At 38.4% G+C, this 27,372-nt stretch overlaps 1 protein-coding gene across 1 annotated transcript; it reads right to left on the reverse strand.

Annotated features, from left to right (window-relative positions):
• Window positions 1-12: 12 nt before the first annotated feature.
• Window positions 13-27,372, reverse strand: LOC124302608 (scavenger receptor class B member 1). The gene is made up of 6 exons (XM_046758938.1): window positions 26,619-27,372; window positions 12,915-13,252; window positions 9,808-10,305; window positions 9,039-9,237; window positions 5,520-5,728; window positions 13-2,700 (listed from the first exon to the last, which is right to left on the reverse strand). The coding sequence occupies exons 1-6, from the start codon at window positions 26,674-26,676 to the stop codon at window positions 2,455-2,457; spliced, it is 1,548 nt and encodes a 515-aa protein (XP_046614894.1). The 5' UTR covers window positions 26,677-27,372; the 3' UTR covers window positions 13-2,454.

The raw sequence follows: 27,372 nt of genomic DNA on the forward strand, positions 1-27,372 counted from the left end.
AAATAGAATACATTAAAATAACAATATATATGCATAGTAACATTACAACTCAAAACATGTACAAAGAAATGATAATAATAATAATTATCATAATATTGTAGTGTAATAATTCTGTCAATATAATTACATCGAAACAAGAGGTTTCTTCACTCTACTTTCTCTTACGTATTTTAAATATTTGTCCTTGATCGCATTTCTCGTGTGATTACGCATATGCACGTAATCATCGCACGATTTCTCTGTATTTTGTACGTTACACATCGACGATAAGGATATCACGGATATCTTCTCCTTCGCAGAATCGTGCAACGTGTAAACTACGGACGGTGTATTAGTTGTAATAACGCGTTGCTGCACCAGGCGTTACTACAAATATAAGTAGAACACAGTGATTGAGTAATTATAACACATAATATTGTAAAATAATAGTTGTCCCCGGGACGCATTAAAGTTTATTAAAAAATTTCAAAACTGCGGTGTATTTATACGCAGATCTTAAGATCTGCTGGAATTTACTTGAGAAATTGGACGAATAAGACGAAAGAGATTCATTCATGTAAATTATCTTACACCCGATTGTACGCATGATTTACATTTCTACGCGTACTTTATAATTACACTTTGCGTTGCATTCCTTTTATACTATATTAACCACCATATATGTATAAATATAACATACGTATAACGATATAGATACTAATGGTCCGTCTAGTTCGTTGGATATTGAGCGTGATGTATGACTAATATACGTGCTTAAAACGTTACCGAACTAATAATTTATATTTATAGAATATACATAATCATAAAACAAATAATACGTACTATAATAACATACCAAGAAATCAATTTATAACAAATTTATAAGCATACACGTGTATTATACATGCCTGGCTTATAACAATCGAACTTATTTTCTCGCCTTCCTCCGCCACTCAATATCTCGGACAAACATTGTGTTATTCCCTGCAGCTATGCGACATATCATTGTCAGACAAATATTTAGTCCGAGGCTTCGGTATAATTATAAATTGATCAACTGGTCAATTCTGTCGTAAAAACATACGAAGTATCCGATTAACAGTCACAACTGCGAGCAGATTAAAACATAAGCTGACTTTATACCCGCTTGCCCAACTCTCGTACTAATTCAACGGGAATCCGTTTCATACTGACGACGATACAAGTTCCGCTTCGGACGAGCTAAGAATAAAAGTAATACTTATAACAACCGTTGTAATACTAAATTACCGAGTGTTAAATTTCACAGACAATTTCACATACATCTATGGCGACTTCTTCGCGCATTAAAACGGCCAGGTGATGAAAATATCAGTTGAATATTACATTCGTATACAGTGTGGAGAAACTAACAAAGCGTGGTCAAGGATTTTTTGAATCATCTCGTCTTTGCAAATAAATTACGTACTTTTCATCTATGTTTGAATATATACGGAATGCCTTTTATCTACCGTTCGCGATATTATCGAGCATGTAATTGATTTTCACAATATTTATTTCGTTTATTGATATTGTATTTACAAAAGTCGTTGGCTCAACTGATTAATTTAATGGAAAATTTAGCAAGATTCTTCGTGCGTTTCATTTCGCGTATCATAATTACAGTAAAATTTTTTAGTTAAAAATTTGAAGGCACGTTCGGTCAATTCGGATTTAATTAAAAGATTAATGAACTTAATAATAATATTAATAAGAACAACAATTTCCTAAAATGAATACTTTCCGCTAATGTGCGACTATAGATACAACGTCGACGTTACTTTCGTTACATGCGATGCGATTGTTACAGGAAATAAAATATCTACTATATTATTACTATTGTCAATTGCGAGTGCCAGACTCTCTGCGTTCTTGTTAAACGCTCCATATTGGTATTATCGTGTTTAATTGTCTCCTACCATATTATGTAACTATCTGCATGCGTATGATACATGAAGATTTGCAGTAGTTACGAAATTTGTATTACGCATTATGTACATTATGAGAACGTGAAAAGAGGTAATGCAAAGAAGATTAGTGAGAAGGAAAACCCAGAAAAAAAATATTAATAATAATAATAATAATAATTGAAAGAAAATATAATTAAACGATTGTATTCAAAATGAAATTTGATCGACGAAAACAGTGTCATAACAATAGGTTAAACTGTGGCACGTAATACAAATGTGACATGACGTAAAGGAAGATTGTTAAGAAAGAATGAAACTGAGAGGGGAAAAAACACAACAATATCGTCGATTCTCGAAATTCATACTCTCAGAATCGAGACTGCGCAAAATATAGGGAGACGATGGCCGCACCTACTTTGCCAATGTGGATGTACGTGTACGTTGTACATATATATATATATATATAATATATATACACACATATATGTATATACATGTATAAAGTTTATATATTTATATATATTTATATATATTGTCAAAAAGGGAGTTACGAGGCTCCCGTTGGGTTTTGGAAACCCGGGCTCATGCCGGTTTTCCCGTTCGCCGGAAGCGGGTTGCTCAGGTGGAGCTTTTCTTGGCGTCTCGCCGCCCTCGCCAGGCACATCAGGGCGCCGATAAGGACGATCAAACCGATCGCTCCCAGCGCACCGGAAACCGCTGCTCGAGCGATCGGAGGAACGTCGACGGCCATTTTTAACAGAGACCTCATTTCCGTCGGAAGTTCATCGATTCCCTGGAAAATAAAAATTTCGTTTTGAGTATATTTAACATTCATTATCAGCTGTTATGTATTACGATAAAAGATGCGATTTTAAGAACATCATTACTCGAAGTCTAATACGATGAAAATATTATTATATACGAATAATTCGATGATAAAGAAAAGAAAGGATATACGAGCTTTTTTACATCTCTGGCTTGATAAGTATTTAACTCACGGAGATGCGAAATTGCACATATAAGTATATATGCCTATGTAGGAGAGACAGGAGATGTAAAAACAAGTTTTATTAACGAGCCGTCAGTTTTATTTTGCGAATTATTATCGATTATTGAGAGAAAAAAAATGACCACTGCCAGACTGTTATAAAACGACTCGTTTTGGGAATTTAAACAACTATTCCAATGTCGACTCGAGTCACAAACATAAAATGAAGACCAAGATAGTAGTCTCAAGGAATCATATCACGCTGAGAATTAAAACACTGGTACGAATTTTACTGCAAAGGTAAATATTGCAGAAAGTATAAATTCTTCTCTGTTAGTCCAACTCGCTTATCTAATGATACCGTATAGTAACAATCGATCATAGGTTGTGGCTAGTAATCGGTGTACTTTATAGTTAACTACGAATCGTAATGCCTCTGATTGTGAGACCAGAATGATGTAATGTAAGATTATCGGCGTATTAGGCTTACATAATAAGTCCCGAGTAATTAGTATTCGTAATTACCACTGCAGAAGCATCAATGATTTTAATAGTTGACAATAATGCGTTGGCAAAACGTTTAATGCACATCATAAATTGGCAGAAGTAGCTGTTTTTACTCGTTCACATGAGAAAATAATTTTTTTCTGCCTTTCTTGGTTGTTGTTTTTTATTCATTACCGACTGCATACGCTAATAAACCATTCCGCTTTATTATTAATTAGAAGATACTTCAGAGAGTTCTACGAGTGATTATACGTTGCGATCGTTCGACATTGACGCGACCTTGGAATCGGTATTATAAGTAATTTATTCGTCATCGATTCAATCGCACATTTATCGTTAACAACCAAGGATAAACAGTTTGTGGCAAATGATAAGTTCCTTGTCAGCTTCAAGTACTGTGCAAATAATTCTCGCTGTTTTTACAACATATTCATGCCACGGCATTTCTCCTTTTATCTTCTTTTTCTTCTACTTTATTCTTTATTCCGTAGGGAAGTTAATGGCAAAATCTCGAGTCGTGAGTCTTCATAAAGTGAGACCGTCGTGCGTGATAAGGCGAAATTAACAACCGGTTCATCAAGAGCGGCGTCGAGTCGAGGACCGCGTTTCAAGTATCCCACCGTAAATCACGACACATATTCAGAATAAATGAAAAGAATGTTTTACTTTGCTCAACGCGTGTCTCGGGAACGTTTGAAAAGAGATTTGCCAAGCATAATTGGAAAGATGAGACTCGAGATTATCACTGCAATCAATTTTCACGTCAAGTTTTTAAATGAAAAATGAAGTACAAGAAAAAAATCGATGCACACTTTTAAACAGATATCATTCCCACTTTCCGATGATCGTTTAAATGAAACACGACGGATTAGAAACTGGTTTGAAATCACTTATGGAAGGTGCAGGAACTCGTTTGTGATCGACTCGTTTTTGAATCAAGATTCTTCCAATACCGTGCAGAGTATAGTAACACGCAAACGAACCCCGGTATATACAAATGATAGATCGATCAAGCTCCGGAGTTGATATTATTTCCAGATAATGATCGTCATAAAAGGGGGACATAATAAATGAAAAAAAGGCAGAGCAATAAAACATCGAAGCAAGATTATTTTAAGAAGATTCCTTAACGGACAATGAATTCCTTTCCATATAGTAACTTTGCCGAATAGAAACCTGGCCTGATAAATAAATTCCGCATGAGTAAATCCAGACGAACATCGTTCGTTTGTCGACTAATTTTTGTATTCTTCTTCATTTTGTTGCTTCAAACTTGAAAATTATTTGCAGACACGTACAATGAATAAGCATAGCTTGTCTATGGTTGAGAGTTAGGCCCCCATTCATTAATCGGGGAAAAGATCGTATGAATCATTAGCATAACGGTTAAGACTATTAAGAGGGTTTTAACTCGACGTAATTTCGCCGCAAAACCGCTTTTGTACCATGCGGTAAATAGAAAATCATCTCCTTTGTAAGACTATGAGAAACGCGTTCACGCAAAGGCAGTAGATTACAAATTTGTATAAAGAGCAGAGAAATAATAAGTAATTATATGCAATTAGGTCAGTGCAAGTTGACGTATCGGATAGATAACGTATATACAACATTCATCGAATAAATTTTTCTCCAGAAATAAAATTTACCATCCTACAATATCAAGTGGAGAATATTTTTAAACAAAAGGTTCAATTTCGTAAAACGCGCGATCAGATTATTAAAAAAAACAAATTGATCTACGAAGAAGAAAAATTTTTTATTCAAATCTTCATTTTATTAATTTTAATGACGTAAATACTTTGCAGTGCTTTTATGGTCAACCGGTTAATTCACCTTCGACATATTACTTGTATATATAATATGTATATAGGTACGAATTGGTACACCAAATGTAACGGTCCCTATTATAATTTCGTCCCAGATTTATGCGAGGTGAACGTAGAAAGAGTTCGATCGATAAGTAAAAATTGGCAATATATGATTCGTTCATCGATCCGTGCATTAAACTTTCCACATTTACCGAAACATCCGAAATGTTTATTTAATTTCTGACCATTACCGTAGGTGCCGAGGAGCGTTAGTGTTAATTACAGTGAAACAACGATGGTTGAACTTACGTCGTCGAACCACATGATCGGAAACACGATGTCGGGGAAGGTAGCGACTTGTTTAATGTCGCTCACCTGGCTGACGGCCAGATTTATCTGTACACGAGCCCTGGCTCTCAGGGCTGTACCCATGTTGGGTTGAACATCGATGAAGAGCTGGTGTTTATCAGCTTCACCAGGCGAAATCCCCGTAACTGCCTCTCGCAGCATCGGATCGGCTGTAATAAGAGATGCCAAATTATTCGTCAATGTAAGACTACGCACACGTATTCAACGTGTAATTACATTATGAAGCATAAATCTATATATAATATATGTATATATATATATATATACGAATTAAACGAGGCAATCGAATGTTCGATGTTATTTATGTTAATTCTTTTAAAATCGAGGTCAGCTAAATCCGGTGATTTAATTTTGTTACTGTATTTTACAATAAAATACTACGTGGCGCTTAATTCTTTTTTTTATCCATTTTAAAAGATGTATATTCCGCAAGTGGCATATTATTATTATTATTATTATTGGTTTAATTATTATTCTGGATTTGTGCAGCTTTCAGTGGGGTATTTTAAATACACACTTACACCTGTACAATATCGTTAGCACCGATTGTAATCTATACCACATATTGGTATTGCTGAGGTTGCATAAATTATCACGTTACGCAACATTCCTAAATCTCGTCCATATAGGTATACATACTTATATTTATATATTACAGCCTCTCTATATACCTACATAATATACTTTCATTTGAAACTTGACCATCGCTGGAATTTCAGGTGAATAGACATCAGAAATAATTTTCATTTCATAGATGTAATTGTACACATATGAACTCTGCGTGAAACAACATAAAAAAAGAGACAAGAAAAAAAGAAATCTAACTTGAACTTAAACCGCATCTATTTTGCAGTGTTTGTGAATTCGGATAAATTTGTCACTTCATTAATTATCAACAATTTATTCGCGAATTTTTTTGCCTCGTCCGCAACCGTAAAAAACAGTAATCATCTACGACGGTGTGTAATATATACCCAATCAATGACGATGTAAAACGCCTATCAAGTTTATAGCCATACTCACCACTTTTATAAGACATAAATGTTTTTATAATATTTTTATTAACATACGTTGAAAAGGTTAAATATAATATATCACCTAAGCCATTAATTTTACGATACTACGAATTTTCATCTATTTATTAATTACGAAAATTTTTTTCAATTATTAATCATTAACATGTTATTCTTTTTCAAACGTACCACCCGCAGTCCAGATATAAATATTAAAATTAACATAAGGTCTTACCTACATTGAAATATAATAAATTTATATCCGGAGCCAATGACTGATGAACGAAATATGTTCGTAGCACAATATATTCACAAGCACTCATACTTGATAAGTATACTCGTTCATTTGAATTCATCCGTCGCGTTACGAATGTTCCGTAACCGTAAGCATATAAGTATTCAATTCATAGCTGATATATTATGTCTGCAAGTACGCGACTCGTTCTTTTCGAGGTTTAATGATTTAAAAGCATATATTATAACCTTTAGATATTCCTTTTTTTTTAAACGCACCTGCAGCTCAGCTAATCGTGAATCTTTCCTACATCGTGTTAATTTTGAATGAAATTTTTTTTTTTAACTGGCTAAACTTACCGACGGTTCGGAATTTATTTATGTACCAACATATGCATACGTATAACAATGTAGCTGCTGAGAGAATTTAGAATCGTCTCAGAAGAACGAAATTTCCCTGTGAAATTTTTAACCGATTCCCATATATCGCATACACGTACGTACATATATATGTATAATGTACCTGAATGCCACACGTATGTACGCTCGCGATTTCACCGGTTCGTGACGATCGTTGCATAGCATAATATATAGAGTAGACACAAGTAGGCGTAGAGAAAGAAAGTAAGAGTGTAACGGCGTGGGCGTCAGTTTTAAGAATGAGAAAAAACGAAGAATAAGATAACGAATGCAAAAAAAAAAAAACAAAGAAAAACAATATAACACATTTTGTATCTGAGTATAAGAAGTTCTCACAGTTTACTGCAAGTTATAGGCGCAAGTACCGCTACTTTACAGTATACACATATGCAACTACATACATATAACACAATAATTTATGAGAACGTAGCACTTTTGGATCCCACGCGTGCGAAACAGATACATGAGTTTTGTGTCTTAAGTACATTTCACTGGCGCACAGCTGTTTCTACTTTAATAATAATAGCACACGCGTACTTAATTACGACACAAAATATACTGTATAGTAATAGTAGTAGTAGTAGTAGTAGTAGTAGTAGTAGTAGTAGTAGTAGTAGTAGTAGTAGTAGTAGTAGTAGTAGTAGTAGTAGTAGTAGTAGTAGTAGTAGTAGTAGTAGTAGTAGTAGTAGTAGTAGTAGTAGTAGTAGTAGTAGTAGTAGTAGTAGTAGTAGTAGTAGTAGTAGTAGTACTATTTAGTAAAAGGAGCCCCAAGGCGAACGAGAGTTGATTGTCAAGAGTCGGGTGCACCCCGACACATCCGGTAAGAAAAGAATGGTTTCTAAACCGGAAATAGACGGGTATAATATGTAGAGAGAGTGAAACATTTGTGAAAATGATGAGTTCGCTTGCGCTTTTAACGTCTGTTCTACGCAAGCACGCATGTTACGCTGAAATGATTCACTTCCGTTTATAACGTTTTCCGGGAATTATATTTGGCAATATTTGACAAGGACTTTGTCTGACATTCGAGCGTTGACTTGTAGACCGTTTCAAGAACGTCCTCACAATCTGACGAAACTCACGGTCGTACCGAAATAATTTGAATTAACCGCTTTTACGCGCTTAGGCATAACCTCGTAAACGATTGTAAGGTGTGAGTGCGTCTGTGGTACATTCGTTGATATACCATATACCTTAGCATCGTTAATTTCCGTGCATATATACGTGCAATACCCGCAAGCGTTATGGGTGTTGGGTTCTGCTTTCACTACAGGTTAACGTACATTGTACATTACGCCGACGAGGTCGCGTAAGTTTCGCATTCAATTTTTTTCCTTCATTCCTACCTGACGTAATTCAGCCGTATAGGTGTTTCGATTCCCCGACTCACTGAAGAAATTTTAGAACACGTCGTCGAAAAATGAAGGAGGTAAAAAGGTGCGAAAAAAAGAAGAGAAGTGGCTAGACATAAGCAGTCAAGGATTTTTGAGTACCTACACATCGCAGTTTCGAAATTCGACGCCGTATTATATGCGTATATCAACGATGCATATATCATATGCCGGTGTAATGTTCATTAGTTAATTCGCGTGTATAGATTTCTTGTATATTAGACTTTTTTTAGGCTATAAAAATAACGTAGCGGTGTACGGGAAATTGGCTGTAAGTACGTCGGCGCCAAAGAACGTTTATACCTTATTATATGGGTATGTACCCGCTTTTTATACAAGAAGGTAGATTAAATCTTGGAGAGATTTCGAAAAAAATTAACTACGTCTAAAACTCAACTCACCCAAGTAGAAATGCGGAAAACTGAGAAGAACCGGCGAGTCGTATTGGCAGAGAGACGCGTTGAATGTTCCCTCGGGAGCGCAGGGTGGACCAGCAGGACAGAAGCATTTCTGGGAGGGAACGCGTGACGGAGAAGCGAAGACGTCCGCAGGAGGAACGAATCTGTATCCAGGAACTCCACCCGCGGTCATAACCTCTTGCTGAAAAGGAGGCGATCGATGAATAAAAGGACTGTAGAATAATCGTAGCCGCAAAGAAAATCGAAACAGTCGCATTGACTGCGCAGTCAGCCGAGTTGGCAATGGGCTAGGGAGTTCTGGTGTCGTAAATTGGTAGCCCTGACGTAATCCGTCCGCGTGAGAGTACAAAGTAAAACAAGTGAATTTCGCAGGCTGAATTCTCGGTCATTAGAATTTAGATGGAGGTGAAATTATACTCCAGTGACTCTAGCCGTTATTTTGTTTAGCGTGAAATAACATTTGATAACCAACGAGCTTCGAAAACGGGCGTGGAGCAGAAATAAAATTGCAAGCGTGTATGACAGCGGCCATTTTGATTCTGCGAACAATCTTTTCTTCGATAATGCGAACCCAAAATTGTCGTACGTTGTTTGACGCCAAATATTTTCACCGAATGAATGATTATTTGATCAAATGGAAAAGTACGAGTGCAGTACTCGCAATTCCCCATAAATAGGGCACGTGAGCATCACGCCTGACCCAAGAAGTCACAAGTAACGCAAGAACCAAAGTCGAAGACCGTGTACTGACCTTGAAGACGAGGGGCAAAGCGCGGCAAAGATCCTTGTCGAATACGCGGAGGATCGTGTGCTTCGTGATGTGGGGAGGGAATATGCTGCCGTCACTTCCGGCGACGCTGTCGCAGTGCGGGGTTGACCAGTGTCCGAGTCCCTTCTTGCCGTTCCACCGTTCCACCATTCCGTACTTGGTGATGTCGTCCTGACCCGAAAAGATAGTGTAGAGATCCGGCGCGGTCCCGTTCTTGTTGTACAGTAAGCCAAACTGGTCGTAGGGCAGCTTCTGCTCCTTCGGGACGACGTCCTTCGCCAACTTGAGCAACGGATCTTCGTAGCCCCAAAGCAGCTGGCCGACCGAGACCTCGACGAATGGCTTTATCTTCAGGATGTCCATTATCGAGGCCATTGCCAGACGCAGGAAACGCGCTGCGTGTCGCGACTGACTCGTCGCTGAGAGCATCGGGATGTTCGGAACGACGACCAGATCGTCCTCGGAACCAGCCGAGAGCTCCTGCATTGAGAAACATGACGAGATTGGTCAAACGGATGTGTTCGATCTTTGGAATTAACTTAGAGGATGCTGTAGTTAGTGTTTACCGACCGAGTAAAATGTCACCCAACTTTTGTTGTTATCGAAGCCTAACGCATCACTTACGTTAGAATAACGTAGGTAGACAAGTTCTACTACGGCTAATACTGAGTAGAAATATCCAAAACCTTTTTCTTTCATCCGAGAATAACAACAGTCAATGTATTTCTTTAATTAGTAGCAAGGCAGTTAGAGAAACAGATTCCCTGGCATTAAATAAACATTTGTTTTTCCTTGTTTGTTGTGTTCGGCATTGCATGTAGAATTACGATAGCTGCGACTATTTTGGGTGAACAATGCTCGAATGATAGTTGAAATAAAGACATTTTCGTCGGTCGGTAAAATACAATAGCAATATTTTTTGCAACGAGTACAGCGGCAATTTGACGATTGTTACATGCACACGACTTACGAATACAATTGTTAATAAAATCGAAAATTCTGAACTTCCGATGCAGGTGATGCTCGATTCAGGTGTGACGAAAAAATTATCTTGATACATTTTTTTCTTGTCACGATCGATTTTTATTTTCTCTAATACTCACGACGTGTATTCATTTACATACGTATGCATTAGACCATATCGGAATTATTTATTTATTTTTTTTTGTAAATTCAAGTTGCAAATATTGTTTCAAGTAACGAAAAAATAATGCTGTCAAAGTCTCGGCTCTTAATATTAATATTTAGAAAAGTGTCATCGCGATTTTCTGTTATCAATTTAAATAACACAGGAAACATTTTGTTTAATTTTGGAATTTTTGTATTCGTTAACGCATTAGTGTACTGAGAGGACCATAACGTATTTTTGGACAGCGTTCAATTCCCTACAAAAATACGTTCTAGCCTTATCAGTATACTAATACGTTGACGGGTTATAAGATTCCAAAATTTTTTTAAAAAATAATGAAATTTTTCTCTTTAATACGTAGCTGTGAATTATAACACGACAATAAGGAAAAAGACTCGTGTAATAATTTCGTGAAATCTGAGTATCTACATCGCCGCAGGTTCAAGGTTCACGCAGAGTAATTGGCGAGAGTAAAAAGTGGCTAGTCATATACGGGCAGCGCTAATTTCTTATTTAAATTCGGCGAAACTTCTGTCGGAAGAAAAAGTATAATAAACAACAAACTGAGAAAATGTCGTAGCTAAGTTTAAAGTAGTAGGGCGTTGCAAACCTTGCACATACTTATAAGGTTATATTAAGGAAACGAGATGTCTAATTACGGCGTAAGATTTGTCTTATAATATGCTGCTGCTTGATACTATCGCTGTAATGAATTAGTTCGCAGAACCGAGTTTTGTTGTGTAATTAAAAAAATTCGTCTCATGATCCATCCGTAGACGTTAAACTGGCGAACCGAACCGCGTGATGAAACGAACTGCAGAGATTTACTGCACGCTTTGCTGATCGACGCGTAAGATATCGAAATTGAGTCTAGCAATTCATTCGCTTCTCGTACGACGAGCATAAACGATCAATTATGCAATTGCAGCCAAGTTGCACGACGGTCATATTTTTTTCCATCTCGGATTTTACCACCGAATATTGCAGGCCTTTAAATGACTCTGGTTATAGTCTTGCGGCAACAATTCGACATCGTGACATATTGGGCTGACTTAAGAGCACAGGTCGTCGCTTAGCGATGGAGTTACGACAGAAAATGTGTAAATTATTTCACCGGTCAATATTTTAGGCCTGCATATGGTCGCCGGCGTGGTTCTGAAGTAGGTGAAAAACGAAACGAGCAATATTCCGCAATAAGGTAATCCTCGGGATCGTTGAATTATTCCACGTAATTTAGCAACGCGCGTCAAACATTTCGCAAATCGCATATCCAATATTAATTTAATCTTCTCGCAAGTGCATTCTTTCTTCTCTGCGTATATTTTTATGTCTATAACACCACACCGACGTTTGTCAATGACAGCAAAATATTTTTACAGCAAATCAAGCGCGAGTTGAAGAAAAGAAGTGTTTGCACAGATCCGTACATATCAAAACAGAGTACAATGAATCACACCTCGCTATTGTTTCTCTTTTCATTGTTCCCCAGGTATATTTGCATTGCTTGGAAACACAGTCGACACTGAAGATTGCCAAATTACGCACTCTGTTCACGACTTGTTATTTGCATCGTTGAGTTTCCATTAGTGGTAGCCAAAGAGTGCGTAAGAATCAGCCGAATTCCAAACTTACTCATGCCTACGTATCGTTGATTTATTCCCTAATGAATGAACGATTGCAGCGAAAAATCAATAAATTTTTCATTCATTTTATGACGAAACAGATTGATTTAAAAATAATAACCGATATGCAAGCTTTTGTTTATAATTCGAAAATATTTCCTATCCTTGTATTTTTCAAAAAAGATAGAAAGAGAAGCTCAGGAATGTAAATAATAACTTGACGATAAGGATTATACCAACAATATACGTCTACCTTGTAATAAAATTAATGAAAAATCGGTATCGATTTTCGGCCAACCGCGACCTATTCCAAGTAAAATTTGAGTGCAAGAACTAACCGGGGCGAACTCGAACTCCTTTCTTATTTTGTAAGTAACGGTGTCGTTGTTGTTGAACTTGACGTCAGTCTTTGACCACCGTTGGATGTAAACGTACGGTCCGAGTTCTTGCAGGGCAGGTTTCTCCCCGCTGTTCAAGAACTCGTCGGCATTAGTGACGTTGTAGATGTAGACGGACATCTTAGGCCTCACCGGGGGTTCCTTCCACCATCCAAAAGCCCGTCCGCCGTCCCGGAGGGCGACTTCCCTGTCGACGAGAGCGTCGACGATCTTCGGGAAAAGCGTCGCAAGAACGGCGCCGATTATTATGAGGAGAACGCCGACAGCCACGGCTGCCCCTGAAAAATAAAACGGTATCCATTATAGTGAGTGAGCCTTGGGTTTGATTTAGTGGGATTATGGGTCGTCGGCTTCCGCATGCCTCGAGAATCCGCAGACCCAAGATGCGTGAAATTTTTCACAGCTATTCCGCCTGAGTGCGGCAGCTGTAGGCGGAAATTAAGACGCGGTGTCGGGTATTTAAGCGCCAGCAGCGGTCGCTTCTCCGCGTACGAAAAAAGTGCTGTCGGGATCGACGAGAGGACAATAAACCGGAGATTGATTATATGAGGATAAAAAAGAACAAAGACGTCACGAACGATGTTCGCAGAGCTTTACGAATGTATCCGCATTCGAAAACCGGTATGAAGAACCTGCCTGTATCTGTATGCCAAATATTCTGATCGTTTTACAGCCCATTATGGAATCAAGTGATGTGCTATTTATCGTTAGTCCCACGTTAAATGCCAAGCGTTGTACTACACCTATTCCATCTAGGAGGTAAAGTAGTGTGTGGACTGTAAACGCCTTTGAGGACTGTAATTATTGTCAACATGCAATATCGCTTGGGTTAAAAAACTCGAAACTTTTCGCCTTGCGACATAATGCGAAACGGTACGACAATCTGCATATATACTTTATACGTTAATATAATGCAAGAATGTTTTGTATAAATTATAGTTTGCGGTTAGCCGAAAAAAAGTATGAAACACGCGCCTCCTGCGGTTGATCCGCCGGTTCCGTTTGCAGCGGATGCACGTAAACCAATTCGTCGCACGACTGTGGAAAGTTCAGAAATTTAAGAAAACTTGTTTGTTAAACTTGAAAAATGAATTTCGTAGCGTCAACAAACCTCGAAGTATATTGCTAGGCCGATAATTGACGAATCATAACGGGAAATTCTTTTACATTTCATGCATCGCGTGATTTAGAATATAATCTGTTCCGAAGCTGTTACTTTTTTTCGACGAGATGTATTTCATGATTGTAGAGCACTGTGATCAGTGGATAAAAACAAATTTCACTCATTTTCGAGATTGTATTCGGATCGACGAATTCTTTCGAAAGCCTATACGATATGTAAAGAAAAAATATTATCACAATTCTAGAGAAAACTTATCCACAGAATTAATCTCAACAAAATACTGCAATGAATATTTATTCTCTCTTCACATTCGTACGTACTATGTATATCAACCGGAATCAAATCGTCAAATTCAAATATCAAATTGCCTAAAGGCAATCATATAGCAATACACAAATATATAACCCAAGTTAACGACGTGTCTTGACGATCTAACGATGATGATTGTTAAGCCAAAATGCGCATTGAAATTTATTATTCTTATCCGACTCTACGCTACATTAGCACCGCCAGCTCACAAGGGAACCGCCTAACCCCTGACAAACGGATTTCGATCTTTTTCAGGTATGTTGTAAAGCGACCCAACCATAGTACCAGGCTACCGGCATTTCCTTCATTACCGCCTGGTTTTCGAGAAAATTGAGTGTGAAGTTCGACGCGTACTTTATACCTAAGTATATGTGTAACGTTCGCCGATCCTCGAATCGGCGAATGTAGCGCAGTTGGCTAGGTTTACCGATCGCCCACCGGCAATCCGAGGTTCAAATCCAACTCTGGGCGAGTTTTTTTTTTTCTTTATTCACGGTGCAAAATATTACTTTACAAATTTGACAATGCAAAATTATTTAATAACGCCAAATAACGTTTGCGTTAAAAATCACTTTCGTCGCTAAATAAATTACAATCACGTAGTTGATGTCGAAAAATTAATTTTCATCGATTACGATTGCACGTGTTACATTCATTATTCACTGTCAGTATCATTGGTATCGCTTGCTCCACAGAATTCTGGGTGATATACAGCAAAGGACTACGGAACACCGCGCACATTTTATAAAACCAACCGCCTTGCACGCACATGGTTCACGCCTATCAGCTCATCCACAGTGATAACTTGTCTTTCCGACAGCATGTGAACAATTTCTTTCTAAATAGCATCTCCCATCGCGATGTGAATTGGCGGAAATTTCGTTGGGTTGGTTAGTTTACCCTTCGTTCCTTCGTCCATGTCATTGCTGTCTTATGTTTCGGATACAGTGATTAGAGCACTAACTTGCCCCTCCATCGCACACTCTGATATGATATCGCTCATTGTTCCGGAACAAGACTAGACGTTTCTTCGGAGAAAATTCGTTGGGGTCAAAGATTAGGGAACAAATAGCAAGGACGTCGAGGGACAAGCCAATCCAGGTAGCAAACTTTCCGTCAAATATTTGAAATTTGAACTGCCAACGGAATACTGCTATCGTATACTCTGTATTTCCATCGCTCCGGAAATTCACTCCAAATGTTTATAATGCAGCACGCGTAATCGTAATCGATGAGAATAAATTTTTCGATATCAAGTACGTGATTGTAATTTATTTAGCAACGAAAATGGTTTTTAACGCAAAGGTTATTTGGTATTATTAAATAATTTTTCATTGGCGAATTCATAAGGTGATACTTTGTACCGTGAATAAAGAAAAAAAAAAACTCGACCCGAGTTGTCAGGGGTTAGGCGATCCCTCGACGATCTCGTGAATCACCTCGTAATGTGCAGAATTATATTTTCTCGCTAATTTGTACAAATGTAGAAAGAATATACAGCGACAAGAGTCTCACAAGATTTCGAATTTCCGTGCGTCTGAGATTTCACCTCAATATTCTCCTCGACAATTCTATTTGTTTGTTACTCTTTTTCCTTCATCTCGAATTCATCACGGATATATAGAACCTCCGAACATACGTCCGTAGCCGATGGTATTTACAATGACAATAATAACGGCATAGAAAGGGGTAGGAAAAAAATTAAAAAAAATAAATAAGCCGTAAACAAGAGTTGTAATTAAAAGAAAAGAGAGAAAAAGTCATCGATAAGCGATACGCTCGAATTTCTCTCACAATCAAAAGTCGCGTGATCGACATCGACGACGCCGCGACGATTCGGTTCGTTTACTGCTGCTGCACACCTGCATAATAATTTTCTTGGATTTCAATCAATATTATACCGTGTCTATACTTTTTGCCGTTCGTAATTATCTCCGTAGCCTTGGCGGCGGCGGCGGCGGCGGCAAGAGTGAAGGTACCCAGGTGGATGAAATATACCTGGTGAGAGTCCGTTTCAACGAATGTTGAAAAACTACATTCGACCGTTTAAACAGGCACATACAACATATACCTAAAAGCTGCGTACACGCGCGATTCCAGCAGCTAGCCGCATTTTCGACGACAAGTCAATCGGTTGTAGGATTGAAGAGAAATAAAAATGTCACATTTATTTTACACTCAATTTCAGTGAAAGTAAAATCCAGAATAATATAAGCAGCAGCAGCAGCAGCAGCGCCGATAATCCGATGGTGATTGCCGCGTTTTCTACCGCGAAATTGCCTCATTTTTCAAAAGCTAGCAGTATTCACGCTACACTGCTGGAGAATTTACTTTCTGTAAACTTAAAATCAACGCGATGAACGTATACTCAAGTCGTAACGGTAAGACTGCACGTAACGTAACCGGGATCGAGAACAATGCTCGAGTGATTCCCGCGGAGCTGCGATTCGCACAAAGTTGTAAGCGTTTTTAATGGAAAATTGCGGAATCAACGAATTAACCGAGTATATTTATTGCACAACGGGAAAAATGTACGGTCAAATTTGAACTATGGTTTGTTTGTTTTTATATTTTTCTTTAAATTATTTGTACGCGTTGTTTGTTGGTTAATTATTTTACGCATATTTGGAACTATCGAACAATTTTCAGATAGCTCATACTAGTCGTAGAGAGTAGCGGAAAAAACTAAATATAAGTAAAAAAAATTTAGGGCAATTTCGCTGCAACTGAATTCAGCGTATGCTAATCGAATCGAAAATTAAAATGATTCAACGTTACTTGTTGTTAACGAAAAGGAATAAACATACCAACTGAAAATTCTTTTAATTTCGAATACTCACGAAGTGCGGAATCTTATGCAAAATATAATCTAATCGCGCATATTTAGCGTGAGTAGCGGAAAGCATTATACCTCGAGTGATGTGAGCTACTTTCAACAATTTTTACTTTCTAACGAGTACTGTAATATTGAAGTATAGTATAGTTAATCCTCTCAAGTTGTGCAGCAGCTCGCGGGGAGCATTCATGAGAAAGCTTACAACTAGCTCTCGACTGATTCTGCGTAAGTACAGCTGCATTATATTCCGCATGTATTATTTGAATATATAATAAAGTCGAATTCTCCCGCGCATTTATTTCATGCTTGAGAATTCGCAAGAGATAATCACAAATTGCGGTATATAATATGTACCGGAAATGCACACCGGTATATGCGTATACATTTATTTTCTATTCAGTATGAGCGATTAAAAGCATGTAAAGTATAATACGTATCGTGGATCGATTAGGGATTTAAGTGCAGATGTGCAGACGCGTGATGCAAATGTAAATAAGCTGTAATAGTTTATACAGGTATAAAAAATCACGCATTTAATATGAATACGTATATTTACATATGTGCGTTACAGCGACTTTTTCAACCGCATTGACGAAAAGTTCTTACAGCAAAGCATCTTCGATAAAAATAATCAATTTTCGCAGCGCATAATATATTTAACAGTGCGATTTCGGCTGCACACATAAATTTAATCAAAGATTGCTGGTTATGGAAAATACGATATTAATGTACCACGTTATATATTCAACAGATACCATTGGCATTAAATTTACACAATACTCGATTCAAGGGGTCCGCACGATCGCTCTTAAATTGCATAATGCATAATTATCATTTCGCTTTCCAATCAGTGAAAAATTCCAGTTTCAGCGTAAAAACGCTCATTTTATTCGTTGTATATTTTTAAATGTCCCGAGATTCACAAATATGTAATCGGTCTTGTTGTTTTCGAAACGCTGTCCTTCGCTGGACAACTCTACACACACACACACACACACACACACATACACACTCGGCATGCTAATTCACTTTCAAAGTATTCCGTACACCGTAAATGCATCGCAAGCAAAGCTTACATACAAATTGGTGAAAAAAAATTCCGTCTTTGAAAAAACGTGATTTGAAAATCAAACAACTCTTGCAGCGCGGTTCGATTACTCGCTGCACGCAGATGTAAATTTATTTTTAATCCGAGTGTTATAAAACTATACAGGTATACAACACCAGCATATAACCGAATTTATTTACCGCGACACGTACACTTCATTGTTTATTTATTTTTTTTTTCTTCGATTCCTTTTTTTCTCACTGTCACAAAATTGAACTGCTAAAATAAATTGGGGAACGGCAGAGCTGGAAACTCGGCAAAGATGCGGCTGATCCGAGTAATTACGATGGATAAATGAAAGGTTTTAGTCTGTAGTTCGTGGCTCGCGCAGACGTTCGCGATCTCGATTGGGCAAACGATGTTTTACGTAATTTCAAATCGCAATAGGATCTGTGCGGAATTCTCCCGCATCGTGTGAAAGAGTGAAATCGATGTTGTCAGCAGAATCGTTTTTTCCCCGTCTCCATTGTTTTTTTTTTTTTCCGTTTTTTCTTCTTGATTTACAACAGCACCGGATGGATTAGAATCGCGGAAAATGAGACCGACGAAATAATTATCGCAGACCACCGCCGTATATAACGCGATCGCGGTAATGAAAATATATTTCCTGTGTAAGATGAAGATATTGCGGGGATATGTAATACCTGCAACTGTGACCCGTGCATTCGTCCCCGTAGCCATCGTGCTGCATTACGCGTCGTTATCGGTCATGGAATATTTCACGTAAACTGCAACGATTGCGAGCGATAGACAAGATTTTCGTGAGTGATAACGAGCGGTCGATACGAAAACCGAAACTTTCATCAACAACCATCATTTTGGAAAAATACTTGAACCGTTATGTATACGAATATATATTACGCGGATGTTTACCTGTGGGCTCATTACAACCATTCCATATTATCGCAAACGCAAGGAAATAACATAGTGTATCTATGTAACGTAATATACGAGGCATAACATATTGAACGTTATGTCACCGCGGTACGTTTCACCTAATTTTCGCTTTTCACACGAGGAATGCGACTTTGATAATGACCATATTACACTGAGACACCGTGTCAAAGATAATAAGTTTGTTTGTTTAAAAACAAGCTTGATCTTGAGTGGAAATTTTTTATTTTTTATTTTTGTTTTGATTCCTTTTTAGGCGTCGTCTTCGTGTAATCGAATTATCCCATATAACGTGCCGCACGCAGCCGTCAGCCGGGATGCCGGTCAAACAGGATCTGATGTAACGTAAAATACGTTAAAGACCTAGCATATTATACGTAGGTACAAGGATCATACGTAAGAACTCGAGAGGTCCACGCGTCCAGTGACCGAAAGGAAGAGGAAAGAAAAAACTTCCATCGAGTGCTCTCGTAACGTGCATGTTATACCTATGCAGGTGTTGTGCTATACACGTGGCTAGTTAGGTTCTTATTCAATACGGCCGAATGTGCCGAAAACAGCATTTAAAACACGGCTTTCAACGTCGGGTAATTCGACGATTGTACGATTGTCATTGAATCGGGAGAAATTCCCACCGTACTTGGGATATAATATGTTATTGCAGGGAACGAGGTCGCGACGATTCTGCGTGAATGAAACGAAATGAAATATATGTACATATATATATGTATACGATGACAAGAAGAAAGAAAGAGAAAATGTCCAGAAAAGTTTCACGAACGACTTGCAATGCGTGCAGATGTAAATCTTAGAAAACTTTCATTAAAAAAAATGCGACACTCTTGTTACCAACAACGATGAAATTGCAGGCGTTGGACCTTTGTATTAAAATACATTTTTATTATAGTAAACGTCTTATATAATTGTCGCTAATCGAATAAACCGTGAATCATTTTTTGTCTTTCTGCCGTTGGGAAGTTGACTGTTTCACGCGATTGTTATATGATTTGAACCGTTGGTGACGAGTGATTAATTACAAGTAACCGATGTGTACAATAGGTTTCCGTGCGTCATGAAATAAATTGAATTTTAATGTCACAGCCGCAGCAGCATCGTGTATAGTTAAATATCGCGTATAATATGCCCTGTGTATCAACCACATACAAGCGTATACTTATCGCAATTAACGATCAAATAATTATTACACTAGCGAGGAAAAAACTAGGAACGATCGTGCGAGGAGTCCGTACAGTGTAATTGAGCACGATCGACAAGTTGAAACGAGAAAAAGAAAAACAATAACAAGAAATAAAAAAAAATAAATATCGTGAATGTATATAAATTGCGGTGGAATTTTTTTTTCACCACTCATCGTTTTTCCGCGATTATAAGTGGGTCAAGTTCTTTCGATACCGCATAGATGCGGCATTGCTCTGGACTGCGAGAATCGACACGCTTTTCGCCACGAATGAATCTCGCACGAGCGGTTTCATTCCCAACAGGATAAACCGCGATTAGAAGATTAGATCCCGGGTAAAAGAAAAGATGGAAGATCGCTTTGCCCGGCGTTAAAGTCCCTGCCTGCAACGAGTGGCGGGGAGAAGCAGAGCGGCGTGATTAGCGTGCCTAATTACATATAATAACTCGACCGGCGAATATCGGGGAATATTAATATCACGCCGAGATGGATCACGCGTGTAACCGAAATTGGAGAGAGGCGGGTTATAAGTCGAGGTTACTGCCTAGAAATTTATTCTCGACGTGGATTCCGGGTATACCGTTATTATCGCCCGGGTAATATAACTGAACATCGTACCTCGAGTCAAGAGAGCATTCGAGTAAAGACACGCACTCACAGATGTCTGTCCGGCTGTATACGCTAATCGCACGCGGGATTTTACAGTTCTTTGTAACCCGCTTGCACAGTATGCTGCGGCAACTTCAGATTTCAAAAATTCAAGAATGGCGGATCTAACATAGCGGACGAAAATTTCGAATTTCATCAATTCCAATAAAAAAAAACTCTATGCAAGAGTTTTCGGAGTCGATAATCGGATTTGCTGTACTGAATTTTTAAAAACGGATATCAGATCCGTGATCGGCGAGCCCGAAAACCTCTGGTAATAGTTTTTTCTCGTGAATCGATCGAATTGGAAATTTTCGTCCGCCATATTCGATACGCCATATTGAATTTTCAAAATCCGATTTCACATTCCTAATCACCTACCCCGAAAACTTGTAATTTATGTCAAACGTGTACGGGTAGAGGGATAACTTTCTCAGAAATTAATTAGTCTTTCAATTTTCACGATTTTTAATCAATCTCCTTCTAACAACAATAATTTATATTGTATCGCAATAATTACTCTCGAGTATTGAAAACTAATTAGTACATTATCGGAAAGAACAAAAAAAAACCGTAAAGAAATGTGATGAAAACTTTTTCAAATATACAAAAAATGGATGTAAAATAAGTGGTAACCATAAGAATACTTGCCACTATGACTCAAAGGGTTAATAGCGTCACGTGACCCGACCCCGTGTGAAAAATCCGGAATTCTGCAGCACGAAAATTCCTCGAGGCTTTCGTATAGTAAGGTCTCAAGATCGTTCGCGTATATAATGTACTGTACGCTTTATCACACATTTCATACACCCTCTTCACCGCGACGCGACGTGCCTGTACACATTAATCGCAATTTATTCACCGATATAATGTAAGGATGAACATCGCATAGAATAGAAAGTGTCGTTAATTCGAAACCAATCGCGTCATTTGTTTCACGTGAAATAATCACGCAGCTAGTATTTCCTACACCCCGGCGGGACTTTTAAGGGAGCTACCGACCAAATATGTACAACAATTAAGGGGACACCTGGATGAATATGAAAAAATATCCCTTTGTCGAAATTTAGTGTCGAGACTGTGATGATATATACGCGCGTATATCGTACCTTTTGTACAGAAGTTTTCTATAAAGCTCGTCGCTTTCAACTTCTTTGAACTTCATTTTTGTTCGTATAGTATACAATTAATAATTATTTTTCCATCGCTGTTACTAATTGATTTATGCGTTAAGTAATCAACAGCCTGGAATCGTCAGAATTACACGATATCTTTAATATACGAAAGTTTATTTATCGATTCGTTGCATGTGATTTTCTAACGGCGGTGTAAAGAAATTCGCGGAGAAGCGTACCTACGACGCGCACGCATTGAAATCAAATTAACATGGCGAAATGCGCAAAATATATCCCATGCAATGCGATCATGATTTCACAACGAACGTTTTATTTTCATTCTGTGTCTCCTGCCTTGTTGTTGTCGACGTTTCCTTTTTTTTCCTCACCTCTGTTCCCCTCTTTGTGTTTCGTATCGTTTGCACGTGACTTACACCACCCGAGGCTTGCGACAGCCTAAATAATACGTTACGAAACATACCGATTCACGATGGTACAAATATAAAAACGCTCCGAGGAATATCCGTCACAGAACAGCGAAGCTATTTTCATTAACCCGTGGAAAAGAAATATTTGATCAACGATTTAATCGCCTCTTGCCTGCAGACGGCTAACTGTCAATTATCAGAAATTGTAATGTATCTAACGATTACTTTTTTTTCACAAGTGCATCTTCGATCGGATTTCACTTGTGGAAGTGGAATGATTCGAGTTACAAGCAGGAAGACGAAATCGTCAAAGGTGTGAAACATTCAGAATTGCCAATGCAAATTGACTGCGTTTCGCAGGCTTATGATAATTAATCGTAAGGACGTGATTTCTACATGAATATATCTATAGAAGCATGGAGGATTCGTCCACTAGACGTTATATACATGTACGAGTAAAAGGGTGATGCCGAATTTATCACAGATCAAGATCACCGTTTGAACTCTAACGAAATTGCGGTGCTTCAATATTTTATATCGCGGTTGTATTTTTTTCGTATTTTGTTTCTTTGATTTCATTCAATGAAATGAGGTTCGAAATTTCAAAAGTCGGTTGACTTTCACTACGGACAACCAATTCTTTGGTGAGGAATTACATTTCTCCGGAATCGTGCACCCGTTTATAAGTGTTCTAGCTACTGGTGCTTATACGAAACGTAAGACAGGGACAACAGATGTGGAAATTTCGATCACGCATAATGCGAGTTATTATCGAGGAAAATATTTGTGCCGAGTCAGGGAAAAAACTCAATTTCTCAACAGTGGTTCGATTTCTTAATTACTAATTTAGCGCGCTCGTCGAACATTAATTTTAGCTCACATTTACTCGTAGAAAAAAAAAACGTTTGCGCAGAAACGCTTGCAGAAATTAAATGGAGAGTGAAAAAAGATTTTGGTGTAAAATGTACGACAAAGTAAAGTGATTACGATATATATACATGTATATATATATATGTTTATATTAATATCGTAATACTTAGCTAGCGCAATTATATACGATTTTAATTTACGTCATGCGCGATGATGACGGCGTTACGTTGGACTGCAAATTTCATTGCTTATACATATACAGCTAAGTTGACCCCGTTAACCCTTTGAGTCACACATTATTGTGCTGACAATGAGTCAACTTTTACAACAAGATAGTATCCTATGATTTTTGGTGTTGCAGATTACGAATCGGAAATCAGATTGCAAGAATTCAAAACGGCGTGTCCAATATGGCGGACGAAAATTTCAATTTTAGTCAAATCCGGTGGAAAAACTCTATGCAGGGATTTTCGGAGTCGCTGATTGCATTCGCTATACTGAATATGCAAAATCTGATTCCACATTTGTAATCAGCAGCCCCGAAAACCCATGGACAGAGTTTCTTCTTCGAATTCCATTGAATTTGAAATTTTTTTCCGGCATATTAGATCCGCCATTTTCAATGTTTAAATTCAATTTCAGATTCTTAATGAGCGACCCCAAAAACTTATAAGTTATCGAAACCATGTACTAACTTTCTCGGAAATGCATTATTCCTTCAATGTTCACGATTTTGTTCGATCAATTTGTTTCTAACAATAATAATTTACATTATATCGCAATAATTACTCTCGAATATTGAAAACCTGACGGAATACTTCCAGAAGTAGTAAAAAACCGCAAAAAAATATGTTGAAAAGTTATTTAAATATACAGTGGGTATAAAATAGGTGGTAAGAATACTTACCACTATGACTCAAAGGGTTAAACCACGATACTGTTGCGTGCATAGAGTGACAGAGGCGTTAATTAAATAAAAGGAAACCACGAAATCGTATAGTATAAAATTCCGCAAAAAAAAAAAAAAAAAAAATCGGACATCTCATTTGATGCGTCTCTCGCACGAAGAGCCAGCTGCCCTCTCTCGACGTGAAAGTTTTTATCTTTACGCCTACTTTTAATCTGGCAAATTTGATTCACCGTTTTCTTTAAATTCGCCATCTACTCCGATCGCTTAAACGCCACATCTCGCCTGTCTCTCGAACACTTTTTCGCGTTTTCTCTAGGAAGTATAACAAACATGCATATACATACCTACGTATAATATTAATATGTGTGCAGGCAGGTACATACACATGTATTTTCGTACGTACGTACAACGCATCAACGAGTAACGGCTGCACAAATAAACTCGGACCCATCATACAGTTTTATTCGACTTGGGCTCTACTTTCTAAAATCCTGTGCTCAAACTCCTCGCATATTATATACAACATAGTACCGCATAGGTATATATTACGTATAATATAAGTTCGTAAACCGCGGAGCTGTAATATGGACATTTGTTGTAAAAAAAAAAAAATGACACACACACAAATTATAACGTAGATATTCATCTACCGAAAGTTAGCCAAATCTTCCGAAATACATTATCTAATTCTACCGTAAAATTCCTCGAAAGTGATTTCTTTTTTCCTTTTCCGTTGTAATCTAATTTTTATCTGTAACCGGAAGCGGTGGAAAAATTTTCCGAAGAGGACAGAAGAAAAAAGAATTTCCTCTGAATAATACGTGTGGGGAAAAAAAATTTCGACTTTACAGATGTTGCAATGCTGGCAGACGGTCGGTTTAAACAAAGGGCGGTGACTGACCAAAGAAGGAAACTCCGATCGTCAGGCACGATTGCTAGTCGTTACACGCAAGTCAGCCTTGGCGGAATGCAGTTTGTAAAGTATGCCTACATGTGTCGCACACTTATTACATACGCGTATTATGGTCATTACGTACGGAGAGAAGAGATAGTGTGCACCTGAAACGCGGCAATATCGGTATACCGTACACTTATGGGGTACCCTGTACATACTCATGAAGATTCGATTTTTCTGCAAATAAAATACTCAGTCGATACCGAGGATAAATTGAATTGCTACCGAGCTTCCTTCAAAACTTAGAAAATTTTTGATCGAGTGACGTTGATCGATGCTTCTCCGCTCGTTAACTGCCCGAGGAAAGTTCCGGTTTGAAAGGAAATTCCTCACCCCGTATAGTTGAATGGGTTTTTTTCCATCATATTTCTCGGTTACAAGGTAGTAATGTTACAGCTCCTACTGCACGCGACGATCGAGACCAGACTGCTCGATAAGCTTTGGCGTGAAATGAAACTCGTGTTTCAAACCGAGCAACGTTATAATATGATCTACATGTACTACAGCGTGCCACATGCGAGCGTAACGCAGGTATTCAATGCTCCTGATTTTCGAAGTTGTGCTTGATGCCGTGTATACGTAAGCGCACGATGTTTTATAACTGGTGAACGCGGTTATCGGGATTCGTGTATGTAATATACTTGTAACACGCATTTTCACCTTGGAAATATTTACAGGTAAAACGTGTGCCGCTGATGGATGATTGGGCATAACCGATTCGCGACGATGCCTATGGAGCGATTTTTCCAATTCGGTTGCCACAGCTTTGACTTTATAGACCGTACAATGTTCGTGTCTCTCGTCCAAACGATAACCTACATTTGTATTATTATCATTATTTATAGTCTAAAAACCGGTAGGCGGTGAAATTTTTCCTTCGATATTTATCGCGATTGGTTTAATGGTTCGTTTCATCTATGTACCTATGATACGTATACCTGTAAAGGATGTTCATTGCATAGGAATATCTTGAAAAATTTCCCTCTCAACGAGACGGGGGATCCTGCGAGAATCGTTTCTCGGATTCGAAACTTAAAATATCGACACTCTCGCATTTCGTCTGACGGAAATATCTTAATGACAAATATATTACAGGTATGCGTAACATACAGGATAATGTTACGGCAATTGAAACATTACTGTGAAGAATCTCGAAAGCTCACGACGTGTACCGTGTAACGTGTACTAGAACAACTTTATCCGATAGAAAATTGTCTGAAAGTACGAAGTAAAGAGAGTTTTCTACTTACACCATCGCCTGAGAAATCCGCCCTGGAGTTTGGCGCATATTCCTCTGTGCACCCTCATGTCTGACTACGTTCAACGGTCTCTTTCCACTTTAAGAGTTACAAGCACTGATCCCGGCCCGTCGTACTTCGTTACTTCGTTACTTGGTTACTTGGTTACTTGGTTATTTGGTTACTTTGGTCACTCGACCGAGAGCCCCATACGCACGGCAGCACCTCGAACGTAATACGTACTCCACCGTTACTCCGAAGACATTTACCGGCTCCACAGCTCTCGGGATGGAGAAAGTTCCTCGAGACTTAGTGTACAAGTGTGTCGCGGCAAAGGTGCTCTCTTGCAGCCGCCTATGAGTTACGAAGCCGAAAGACGCGCGCAAGTCGATCCTTCCACCTTTACTCCGATGATCCACCGGTCGCTATTACCGTTGTCGTCGATTAATTAATTCCTCGTCTCGCAGTCAGTGATTCTGACTCCTTTTTTCAAATATATCGGGCCGATCGGCTCCGACTTTCGTCTCGAATGAATGAATAAATTTTCAAACAGCTTCGATGTTTACTGCGTCGGTTGCCTGGCGTTTTACGGTTGTTTGTTAGCTCGCTCCCTTTTGTTCTTCCCAAACGAACCCCTGTTTTTATTATCCCGGTCTTCGGGCACCCGCGATCCTTTGCCCAAAGTTTTCTTTCCTTCCTCCCGCGCAATCGAGACTGGAAAGCGAGCGATCGGAACGACGGCGGCCCGGACACTAGATAGCCACGG

The sequence above is a fragment of the Neodiprion virginianus genome, chromosome 4 (genome assembly GCF_021901495.1).
Source record: "Neodiprion virginianus isolate iyNeoVirg1 chromosome 4, iyNeoVirg1.1, whole genome shotgun sequence".
NCBI lineage: Eukaryota > Metazoa > Arthropoda > Insecta > Hymenoptera > Diprionidae > Neodiprion > Neodiprion virginianus.

Bases quoted from the DNA above. Each gene is read 5' to 3' on its own strand.
- LOC124302608 (XM_046758938.1), bottom strand. From the start codon at position 26,676: ATGAGGGTGCACAGAGGAATATGCGCCAAACTCCAGGGCGGATTTCTC. The intron at 10,306-12,914 runs GTTAGTTCTTGC...TTCTCAATGCAG, and splicing joins AGGAGTTCGAGTTCGCCCCG to GAGCTCTCGGCTGGTTCCGA. The intron at 9,238-9,807 runs GTCAGTACACGG...CCTCCTTTTCAG, and splicing joins CTTTGCCCCTCGTCTTCAAG to CAAGAGGTTATGACCGCGGG.